The sequence below is a fragment of the Arvicanthis niloticus genome, chromosome 23 (assembly GCF_011762505.2).
Source record: "Arvicanthis niloticus isolate mArvNil1 chromosome 23, mArvNil1.pat.X, whole genome shotgun sequence".
NCBI lineage: Eukaryota > Metazoa > Chordata > Mammalia > Rodentia > Muridae > Arvicanthis > Arvicanthis niloticus.
The window spans coordinates 34,735,705-34,748,312 of NC_133430.1; the positions used below are offsets into that span (position 1 = coordinate 34,735,705).

The 12,608-nt window shown below is 39.4% G+C and overlaps 1 protein-coding gene across 1 annotated transcript; it reads left to right on the forward strand.

Moving 5' to 3' along the window:
• Adam21 (ADAM metallopeptidase domain 21) lies at positions 1–8,954 on the forward strand. Its single transcript, XM_076921798.1, has 2 exons — positions 1–126; positions 6,221–8,954. The coding sequence occupies exon 2, from the start codon at positions 6,346–6,348 to the stop codon at positions 8,530–8,532; it is 2,187 nt and encodes a 728-aa protein (XP_076777913.1). The 5' UTR covers positions 1–126; positions 6,221–6,345; the 3' UTR covers positions 8,533–8,954.
• The last annotated feature ends 3,654 nt before the right edge of the window (positions 8,955–12,608 follow it).

Consider the following 12,608-nt stretch of genomic DNA (forward strand, 5'->3'; position numbering starts at 1 on the left):
GTTCTCTATAGTTACAACTGCAAACTTCTGTTTACTGATAAGGATTATGCAAACCATCTGACAAAAGGGACCACTGACAACAACTGATTTCTGATGCTATGTCATTCACCCAGTTTGATTCTCTGTGTAAGTTCTTATCTACAACTGTCTATTGAGTAATGTAAAAATTCTTAATTTTTGCTTTTCTTTCCTTTTAAATATGAGTGGCTTAAGCACAGAAAGGAGGTAGAGGGTGGGATGCTTGTAGTTTGTCTGAGCTAAGGGGATATCTTAAGGGAATGGAGGACTCTGGGGTTTAAAACCAGGTTAGTTCTGAGCAAATCTAGGTGAATTGGTTGATTTTCCTAACTGCTGGTTAAAGAGCAGGCAACATAGAAGATGAAGATACAGCAGAAGTAATTAAAATTGATAGATCTAGTCCCCAGGTGTGTCAGAAATACAATATGGAACAGAAGATAAAGGGCTACTACTTGAATTGAGAGAAGAGGGCTGGTGAGATGGTTCAGCAGGCAAAGGCACATGGACACAAGCCTGATAACCACAGATAGATCCTCAGATCACATGGAAAGGTGGAAGGAGATAACCCACTCCATGAAATTGCCTTCTGACCTCCATATTCCTCCTGTGTCTCACAGACTCCCATAATAATAATGTTAAAAATTAATCTAGGGAAGGATCACTTCTCCACTGACACTGCAATGAAGAAGTAGAAGAGAGATGAGTACTGTGTGGATTCAAACAGACTTATGAAGTGACCATCCTGAAAGACATTTCTCCTTGATTTTTTAACTCAAGAAGCACACATTCAACTTGCCTACTCCTATGTGACACAGGATGTGTGAGAATCAATAGGGACCTTTTAGGGATGCCCTCTGGTAGTTCTATTTTCTTTTTAAAAAAATGTACATCATGGCCCATTAGATGTCACAACTCTCTGAATGGATCAGTGCAGGTGTGTCATCAGACTTTCATCCAGATGCTCATCTAAGTGATAGATGAAGCATGGTATGCTGGGATGCTAGAGAAGGGAGAAGAGGATACCGGTCTTGAGGAATTTGGAATAGTGGGAGTTATACAGTAAGTGAGGGAAGATGCTGCTAACAGTGTTGTGAAATATAGGCAGCTGTGGCTCGACTTCAATAGTACAGTGATAGCCTGTTGTCTCTGTAGTTCTAGGTCGGACAGCAGGGAGTCTTCTGCAATGGGTTTTGAACTTCTTTTCTTCTTGTTGCATGCTCTAAAGCTAAGCTCCAGATGTAGGGATGTAGGTTCAGGTTGCTCCCTAGCCTTCTCCATAGCATTTGTCTTTGATTTTGATTTGCTTTTCTGACTCTATGTGCTCTCATCCTCTCTCTCATCCTCAACAACACTCACTCTATAAAAAGGGGCCCTTTGGCAAGAGAGATACAGAAAATGAATCCAGAGGTGATGACTGGATGCTAATCCAGAGAGCTTCTGAGCTTGTGGGTTTTATAAAGGTGTTTTTGTTTGTTTGTTTGTTTGTTTTTGTTTGGTTTTTTTTTAATGTCAGAGCTGGTCTTCATGCCTTTAATTCCAGCACTCAGGAGGCAGAGGTAGACAGATCCCTGAGTTTGAGGCCAGCATGGTTTACAGAGTGAGTTTGAGAACAGCCAGAGCTACACAGACTAAACCCTGTCTCAAAACAACAAAAATTTGTGGTTGTCTTGTGTGCTGCTGGTGTCTTGTTGAGTAACACTCCAACTTTTCAAAGATCCTTGTCAAATGGATCCAGGATCTTTTAGGAATGTCAATGGAAAGAATATTTTCAGACTGAGACAAACCAGTGTTCATGTAGCAAACCTAGAACAGACAAAACTGTAAATAGTTTGCATTCAGATGAAGTGTGCTTGGCTAATGATTTAAATTTACTGTGATATCAATGAGATGAGAACAGATTATCTCCACATGGACTACATGAACAAGAATTCTTAGAACATTAAGGAAGTTTGAATACAGTCTCTAGGAAAATGAAACTAAGCAAGGTATCAGAGGGGTTGGATATATGTTGAATGAAGCCACAGGATTCCAATTCAGATTGTACATTCCCTTTTAAAACATTTGATAATCGTGTTGTTTGGGAATTATTTTTATAATAGGTTCAATGAAAGAATAAGGAATTTGACTTGATCTATGTAGTCTCCCCCCTACAATATATACTTTAAATGGGTAAATTAGTTATATTTCTGTCATTGTAACATAATACCCAAATAATGAAACTTAGGAGAAAATTTTTTATTTTAGGTCTGAGTTTTCTAGGTTCTAGTTCATGATCAGAGCAGCCTCTGATGCTCAGCCCAGATGGGAATGGTTAGAAATGAAAAGCAGAACGGGGAGTGAATGCTGAGAGGAAGAAGACAAGCCAGGGTTCCAATGAGCCAGAGACCTCCCTCTTGGCATCCCCTTCAGGAGGTTTACAGTGTCTCCCAGTGGCACCGCCATATAATCAGGGCTTTAGACACAAACTTCTGGACATGTTCAACATAGAAACTGTAGTGGTACAACATTAAAGATTTTGATATGTGGTGGTAGAAGTACTGGAAATGGTAGCCTAGGCTCAAATACAACAGGGGATAAAGACAAGAGACAGAGAAACCAATGAAAGGGGAAAGTACTCAGGCTCTTTCTGAGCTAGAGGAGTGGGTTCAGAAGGAAGAGCTGGAGGGATTAGAAATGTAAATTCTTTAGGATATAAGATGTGTGTGTGTGTGTGTGTGTGTGTGTGTGTGTGTGTGTGTGTGTGTTTGAGAGAGAGAGACAGAGAGACAGACACAGACACAAAGACAGGGATTATAGCTATGATTTGGGTAATTAAAAGCTCTTTTGATTTTGGGATGTATGTTTACTTACAGAGATTAACTATAATGAGGGTACAAATTTTGGTGAGGGTAATTTTTATCTGTCAGGAGTTTTTGTCTTTGAACTTTGTGCAAGAGTGATGAAAATGTCAAAATTAGTGCAGTCAGATGTAGAATGAATGAATGCTCTGGTATTGACTGTGGACTGGAAAGCGGGAGCCTTGACTCAGAACCATATGGTATATGAAGCATCTGAGGATGGAGTCAGAGTGCATGGTAATTTGTGGAGAAGTGACTTCTTTTAAAGTTCAAGTTGAATTATGTAGGTGGGGGGCTTTCTTAAAGGTTGAGAATGGAGTGTTTCTCTGTCTCTCTCCTTCCCAAACCCACACAGTCTTCCCTGACTCCTTTTCTCCTTCCCTTTGTCCTTTCCTTCTTCTCTTCCTCTGTCATCAAAGGAAACATAAAAGAATGCATGGAAGTGCAGGAAAAATTAAATCAGGCTTCTTTCATTAAGTAGGATGGATTTGGAATTCAGGAGGAAATTGTTATTTGGTTAGGCATTTTTATTTCCCACATCTCCTTAGGTAAGATTCATCATATCAGCAAGATTAAAGATACAATAAAAAGCTGGGCGCATTGGTGCATCCCTGTAACCCCATCATATGGGAGACTGGTAGAGGCTGCTAGTTGAATTTAGCCTGGACTACATAGAAAATTTGAGGCCACCTTTGGTTACATAACAAGCATGTGTATCAAAAACTCCAAACCAAAATGCTATGAGAAACTATATCCTGGGCCTGGTGGCTCAGTCAGTAAAGTGCTTGCCACTCAAGCATACACTCTTAGCTTTATTATTTCTCAATACCCATGTAAAATCCAGGCATGGTGGCATGTACTTGTAATTTCAGTGGTAAGGAGGAAGAGACTTGCTAATCAGTCAATCTAGAAGAATCAGTGAGATCCAGGTTTTCAAAGAGAAAGACCCTATCACAAAAAGTAAGGTGAGAGCAAAATAATAAGATATCTGTCTTAGGGTTCCCATTGCTGTGAAGAGACACCATGACCAAGGCAACTCTTATAAAAGACACCATTTAATTGGGGCTGCCTTACAGATTCAGAGGTTCAATCCATTGTCATCATGGCAGGAATTGTGGTAGACATGGTACTGGAGAAGGAGCTGGGAGTTCTATATTTTGATCCAAAGGCAACAGAAGGGACTATGTTCTGTAGGTAGCCAAGAGGGTCTCTTCTGCACTGGGCAGAGCCAGAGCATAGGAAGAGACCTCCAAAGTCCACTCCCATCATGACACACTTCCTTCAACAAGGCCACACCTCCTAACAGTGTCACTCCCTATAGGACAAGCATATTCAAACTATCACAACACTTAACATAGACATGATGTGCATCTGCTTATACACACGAAAACATGTGCAGACATGTCACACACACACAGACAGACACACACACAGACAGACACACACACACACAATTATATCCTTATAAGGAACTTCTGTTGGTTCATTTATCAAAAACAGAGATGAAATAAAAGTTTTGATTCTGAATCATGTTTAAGATGAAGTATGTTTAAGAAAGCAGACACAAAAAAAAAATAAAAAAAAAGAAAGCAGACACAAAATTACAAATACAAAAATAAGTATGAAAGTGAACATTTATTTAGTACAGATTATAAATTTGGAAAGTCAACAGCATTATAAGAACCAGGGAATTTGATTCTTCTCAATGTCTATTTGATCTGACACACCTTTACACTATGTATTCTCTCATATTTATTTACTTGTTTTTGGTAAGGTCTCACAGTGTCACCAAGACTGGCTTCCAACTCACAAACCTCCCTCCTTAGGCTCCATTACAAGTGTTGGGACTATTAATAGGTTTAATTATTGATTCTCCTGTCTCTTTCTTTATGAAAATTACTTCATTGTACTTTCTACAATGAAGCTAAAAGGCATTTCTCATTCTACTATGATAAATATGTATGTTCCTGATAGTTTAGAAAAAACTCTTCTCAGGAACATATTACTGATGCTGATATTAACTTGAATATTGACTTGAATTAAATGTGTTGTGGATCCCCTTCAAGGGTCTGCAATGAGGATCCCTGAAGCATGGACTTTGTTAACCTCAGATAAGTCTGGATTTTTATCCATGGACATTATAAACATCTCTTTTTTCCTCTTGTTTTCACATAGCTTGTTGTGTTAGTCTCAGTTGTGTTAGTTGAAGCTCTGATGAAATCTGGAGACTCTTTTCTCAGAATAAGAAGAAAAAAGCATTTTGTTCAAGATCAAACCCCGCATACAACCCTAGAGACCTCACAAAGCTTATTTATGTTCTTATTATGAATTTTGTTACTAAATTGATAATATATATTAATTTCTATATTTTGATTTCCCCCTAACATCTGGCACCTCATTCTGTGCTTTATATTCTCTAAATATATAAATCCTTTTTTAAAAAAATGAATAAGAAATGGATGTCAGTGAGGCTGTATATCAGATGCAGAAGTTTTTCATTTTCACAAGCATATGTTTTTGAAAAAAATTGAGATTTTTTTCACAGCAGTCCTAAGATACCACATAACCAGTACTTGGGGCTTTAAATTGCATATTTTCCCATTTTCCTTCTGAAGACATTTTCTTTTGATATTACTATTTTCTACAGGAACTGTTGAGAACATGTTTCTGCCATAACCTTAGAGTTTCATTAATTTTCCCTCTTCTGAAATTATTATTATTAAAGTTTAATCATTTAAGTAACATTCATTTATAATTTAAGGTGTTCTACCACAACTGTGGTCCATAGAAATATACTAGGTATGAAAGTTATAAACCCTGTAGGTAAGGACCATGCAATGCTATACATACATATGTATATACACACATATATGTATATATGCTATATGTGTATGTATATACATATACACATAAATATACATGTATACATAGGCATACATCCATTCCTCCAAGGGGAATTCATCGAGGAGACAGCAAATAGAGAACAATCCATATAAATCCTAAGACTGATACAAATGTATATACAGATTGCTGTGATTATTTTTCATGTCTCCAGTTTTAACTGTAAATTAAAACTATGCTAGAAAATTCAAGATATAGTCACACTTTACTCCTAATTTTGCTTTTCCTTTTATTGTGGATGTTCTCATACCACCAATAAGGATTAAGCTACTTGTATAAGTATTTATCTTAGTATTTTGATAGTTCCCAACATAAGGCCAATATTATCTTGTCTACCCTTACCCCAGAACTCTTCATCCCATTCATTGAAACCAAATCCCAAACCATCGCCTTGACTGGTAAGTTGGTATTTTCTCACTTGACTTCCTCACCTTATCCAAGCACTCTCTTGTTTTCACTTTCAGCATTGTGACTCTGATGCTCCAACTCTGCCAGGACCCAATCTCAACATGGCAGCACCATTCTCTGGCCTGCTCCAGAGGAAGAGCCAGAAGAGGAGTGTCTCATCCCCTGTCTTTTTCTGCTCTGGATGGATGGCTTCATAATGTTAGGTGCAGATGCTAGAGCACTCATGAGAGTCACTCTTTTGCTGCTCTGGCTTAAGGGGTTTCCATCCCCTATAGACCTCTCACAGGCTAGGTCCACTCATTACCTCAGTTCTCCAGAAGTGGTCATCCCTCTGAAGGTGACCAGCATGGCCAGAGGTGCAAAGAATTCAGAGTGGCTCTCCTACAGCCTTGTACTGGGGGGCCGCAGACATGTTGTCCATATGCGAGTCAAGAAGCTGCTGGTTTCTACTCATTTCCCTGTGCTCACCTACACAGAGGAACACACACCCCTCAGCGATTACCCCTTTGTCCCTAGTGACTGTTACTATCATGGTTATGTAGAGGGAGCCCCTGAGTCTTTAGTTGCTTTCAGTGCCTGCAATGGGGGGTTTCGGGGAGTGTTACAAATGAGCGGCTTCTCTTATGAAATTGAACCTGTCAAACAGTCTAGCACATTTGAACACCTAGTCTATACATTAAATAATAACAAGACACAATTTCCACATACGATATGTGGTTTAACAGAGAAGAGACTGCCATACCAACCCTTCGGACTTGAAGAGGTTGAGAAGTCAGCTATGAAGCAAAAGTATGGAAAACTCTGGCCTCACACATGGTTTCTGGAGCTGGCCATAGTGGTAGACTATGATTTCTTCACAAACTCTCAACAAAACTTGTCAAAGGTGCGAGGAGATGTGATTCTTGTTGTTAACATGGTAGATTCCATGTACAAGCAGCTGGATACGTACGTGACTCTGGTTGGCATTGAGATATGGAATCGAGGAAACATTTTCCCAATGGGAAACATATATCAAGTCTTAGAAGATTTTTCTCACTGGAAACAAATCAGTCTTTCTCAGGTACACCATGATGCAGCCCATATTTTCATCAGAAGCTCCATGATAAGCATACTTGGTATAGCCTATGTTGCAGGAGTATGTCGTCCTCCTCTTGATTGTGGAGTTGAAAATTTCCAAGGGGATTCCTGGTCTCTTTTTGCCAACACAGTGGCCCATGAGTTAGGCCATACTTTTGGTATGGAGCATGACGAGGAATCCTGTTCTTGTGGGGAAACAGGTTGTGTCATGAGTACTTTCAGGGTGCCAGCAGAGAGATTCACCAATTGCAGCTATAATGATTTTATGAACACCACTTTAAGCCAAGGAACTTGTTTGTACAATCATCCAAGACCAGGGGCAGGCTTTCTGGTGAAGCGCTGTGGGAACGGTATGGTTGAAAGTGAAGAAGAGTGTGACTGTGGATCTGTACGGGAATGTGAACAAGATCCCTGTTGTTTTTTAAACTGTACTCTGAGGCCTGGGGCTGCTTGTGCTTTTGGGATCTGTTGCAAAGACTGCAAATTCATGCTGCCGGGGGAACTCTGTAGACCAAAGATCAATGAATGTGATCTTCCAGAATGGTGCAATGGAACATCTCACCAGTGCCCAGAAGATAGATATGTACAGGATGGGGTCCCCTGTGGTGCCAGTGCCTACTGCTATCAAAAGCAATGTAATAGCCATGACCAACAGTGCAGGGAGATTTTTGGCAAAGGTGCAAGAAGCGCATCTCATAATTGCTACAAAGAAATCAACTCACAAGGAAACAGGTTTGGCCATTGTGGCACAAATGGCACAGTATTCCTAAAATGTAGAATGTCAGATGTGTTTTGTGGTAGAGTTCAATGTGAAAATGTGGAAGACATTCACCATCCCCAGGCTCATTATGTTTTGCAGAACTTTTATGCCAATGGTACCACCTGCTGGAGTACCGGCCATTGTTTGGGGATGGGTGTACCTGATGTTGGTGAAGTGAAAGATGGCACCACCTGTGGAATAGGAAAGATCTGCATACACAAAAAGTGTGTCAGTCTGTCTGTTTCGAACACCTGCCTTCCTGAGACTTGTAATAGGAAAGGGATCTGTAATAACAAACATCACTGTCATTGTGACTATGGGTGGTCCCTGCCTTTCTGCCTGCACAGAGGGTATGGAGGTAGTGTTGACAGTGGTCCAACACCTCCAAAAAGAAGAGTCACTATCACTGTCTTGTCAATAATTGTGACTGTTTTATCTGTTCTAGCTTGTCTATTCATAGCTGGGCTTTATAGGATATATTGTAAAATACCTTCTGGTCCCAAAGAGACTAAGGCTTCTTCCCCAGGTTAAGAAGAGATATAGTTTAATAGCCCATGCATTTAGTTTGGCAACAACAGTATTATTGTATGTATGAATCTGAGCATATTTCTGAGAGTTTATAGAAAGATGAAACTATCTTCCCCTTCATCTGTATCAGAAATATTGTCATCAGGCATAGGTAATTCTTAATGTGTTCTTGGCTGGCGTTTATTCTCTTAAACAGCAAATAAAATTTAATTGAGAAATTATAGTATCTGAGCCACCCAACTGCTTGAATTTATTTAGCAAACAAAAGTGAGAAGTTGATTTTTGTTTAATGTTGTTCCTTTAATTAAAAACCTATGACCTTTCCCCCATGTATCTGATGGCCTGTCTTGTCTTTGCCATTATCTGACAGTTTAGGAACACTCTTGAAGTCTCTTTGTGAAAATATATAAATCCCATGGAACAGGATTGTTTCTATCTGTTTTGTTCATTATCTTTTCTGGCACACTGCCCAATTCAAACATATATTTTAATGAAGTGGTACATTAATTGCACAAAATAATAAATCAGGAGAGAAAAGATACTTGTTTAGTTACCTTGGAGATGTCACTCTGCCCTCTTTTCAAACCTACTAGAGTTTTTGTTCAAACTTTAACTGTGAATACTCACATGTTCATTTAAAATGCTGTGGTGTACACTAGAGGTGCCTGGCTGGTGTTTTGTGCCCAGCTTATCCCATCCTTAGTCTATTCTTAGAATTTTAAAGATCCCATCATTTGAAAACACAGGTCTGATCTGATACCCATCATATCTCAAGATAACATCTGAATAACATTGAGTCACCTGATCTTTCTGATGTTCACTGAACTTTGCCCTCTTCCTCCTGTGCTACTATTCTTCTCAAGGCACCATCCTTGCACAGCTGTCCATGTGTGGAACTGGCTCTAAAATAGTTAGTAGCTTCTGCTGTGCCTTTGCCCTTGGAAACTCCATTCAACTCTCCAAAGAGATTTAGTATTTAGAAAATACCGAACTGTTCAATATTTCATGTGTGCTTCCTTGTTACTTTATGGTCATGCCTTAGTAGTTTTCTGCATCCCATTAGAAGATGAGGACCAGGGCAGACCATGTACCCTCTAGAAAATACTATTGAAACCTTGGAAACTGAAGAATGAAACAAGATTATCATTTGGTTAACCTTGGCCACAGATGATACATAAGAAAAAGACTTATTTGCTTCAAGTGCATGTGTTCATGTGGAGACAAAAGTTGGATGCTCTCATTTGTTGATTTTCCACAAAGTATTTATTGTATAAATATTTAAAATTGATTAAGATGTATTAATCTAATGTTATGTTATAATTATTGACTTTTTATATATATGCTTGGTAGTACTTTGAAATAATCAATGAAGCCAGTAGACCATGGACTATGGCACAAAAAGAAAAAACAAAACAAAAAACAAAACATGATTCAAGTGTTAGTAATTCAAGATATAACCCTAAGATGTGACTGTTCAACGAAGGACCAGGAAATGGAAGGGCAAAATGTAGAAATCCATTAAAAATGGATTAATGAGTGGTTTCTGAGATCATACTGGCTTCTGCTCTCTTGAATGTTTTGAATTTATCTTGCTATAAGGAGTAAGATAGTTATCCAGCCATATACTTTTCCAATTGGTAGCCATTTGCCATCTTATAACTTATTTTAAAAAACAGAGTGGCACACATCTTTGATCCCAGCACTTGGGAGGCAGAGGCAGGCAGATCTCCATGATCCGGTCTACAGAGTGTGGCACTGTCACTCTTTTACACGTAAATGGAAACTGTCAGTTTAAAGAGTTAGTTTGCTGGATTCTTTGTGAAGTTAGGTAGACTCAATTTGCTTGGGAAACACAAAGAAAGTAGGTTGCTGACCAAGCTTCTCTGAGCCACTGGAACCATCCTCTGTGGCCTCCCTGAGAGTCATGTGAAACATACTGGGGTATTACTGAATGGTTCTAGAGAAAACTGTCAGGAAAAGGAAGACACAAGACATAAGCATTTGCAGTGGCAAGCCATGGAAACTATCTACTGTGATTGCAAATGAGCAAGGTGGGACAAGAGGATGCTGGGTAGGTCATTGGTGTGCATGTTACTCAAGCTCCCTAGGGGAAAAAAGACACAGAGACAAGGACTAAATCTAAATTCTTTATATGAGAAAAGAAATCCTAGGAAACCAAACCAAACCAAAACAAAACAAAAGGAAGCCTTTTGATGGTTGGGAAGAATAGAGCAGCAGATGCTGGCAGTGCCCAGGGAGATTGTCCTGGGCTCATGAGGTTGTCTGTAATACTACAAAGACCTCCTGCACACACAAATGTCTTCCTTCTTTAAGGCAGTACTTGGCCTGTTCATAAAACAGATCAGCAATGAGAGGCAATAAATGGGCCTTGAAACAACTCTCAAACAATTAAAAAAAAAAATGTTTCCCAGTCCCCACAAACCAATTACAGGTGTTTAATACTCTCTCTCCTTTTTTATTTCATAAACAAGACTGAATCTGTCTTAGGTCATTCTGACAACGATGCCCTCCTTATCTGTCATGGAATATGTATTATCCAAAGCAATGCACTTCTGTCTTAGGTTGGTAAGATTTTGTGCAGGTACATCCTTGGCTTGCTAGCCTGTTAATTTAATAATTCTGTCTGGGGGTTCATTTTCAGTTTCATGTGATGTACTTTGGCTGCCAACATGTTGATGTTGTTAAAGACAAGCTTTAACATGATGAGCAGGAATAAAAGTATTCCCAGGACAAAAAAGGCTAGTATGATCAAGCTATATATGCCACTCTTGAAGCTTGACCAAAGTGGAAATACTGACCTCAGGCCATGGGTAATTTTATCAGCAGCATCTTTCCCATCAATGCTCAGCAGAGCAGAATTCTTTAAATTCATAAGCTCACTAGACAAAGTTAAAAGGTTCCAGGGTAGTACAGTGTCTCTTGGTTACTCATCTCACAACCATTCATTTATTTCTTATGGATTTCTGCACTTTCCCCCACAGTTTTCCAGTTCCTTCACTGAACACTCACATTTTGGGATTATATCTTAAATCATTAACTTGAATCATTTCTCAGGATATACTTTTGGTTTTGTTTTTACTTTTTTCTCTTTCTTTCTTTCCTTCCTTCCCGCCTTCCTTCCTTTCTTTCCAACTTTTTATGCCAAAAGTTAGAAGTTAGTGCATGCATGGTCAGTTGGCTCTACTGTTTGTGGGCCATCATGAGGCAAGTATTGTGAGACGATGAAATTGTGCTCCTGTTGATGGGCGGGTTGAACAGGGAGAAAGCAAGAGAGAGAGAGAGAGAGAGAGAGAGAGAGAGAGAGAGAGAGAGAGAGAGAGAGAGAGAGGAGAGAGAGAGCCAGTACCAGAGAGAGGAAAAGGAAGAGAGGAAAGGTATCAGGAGCCAGGGACAAGCATATATTCTCTGGGCTTGCTTCTAGGAATGTACTCTTTGCTATTTGACCCCACCTCTCAATTATGAATACTATGAATCTATCAAGACATTCATTCACTAATTAACTTCCAGTGGCTGGATCTACCAACTGGAGACAGTAAACTTTTGGGGGATACATTATATCCAAACCAAAACTGCCCCTGGCCACCAAAAGATCATGTCCACCTCAAACTGCAAAATGTCTTCCCTAACATTTCAATATTAGCATTTTTTCTAAGACCCCATCCAAAGTCTTCTTTCAGACATGGCCTCTCTTCTAGGATGAATTTGTACAGTACACATGGCTTTCCTCAGTAGGTTGTTTCATACTCCTGGCATCTCTGAAATCTTAGGATCTCCAACACAGTTTCAGTTTACTTGCAGATCGTACACACTGCCCTCAGAGGGTCATTTGACCCTTATATAAATTGGTCTCCCAGATGTCCCTGTAAAATCTGAGTGTTGGCCAGCAAGGTAAATGAGCACTTGCCATCAAGCCTGACAAACTGTTTGAGGCATGGGAAATAAGGGAGGAGGAGGATGGGCATGTCCTCTGACTTCTACATGAGTGTTGTGACACACACGTGCAGACACATGCTACTTGTGTGCATACTATAAATGTAATTTTTAAAATTAAAAAAACT

Excerpts from the sequence above, each read along its gene's own strand:
- Adam21 (XM_076921798.1), top strand. The coding sequence starts at position 6,346 with ATGGATGGCTTCATAATGTTAGGTGCAGATGCTAGAGCACTCATGAGA.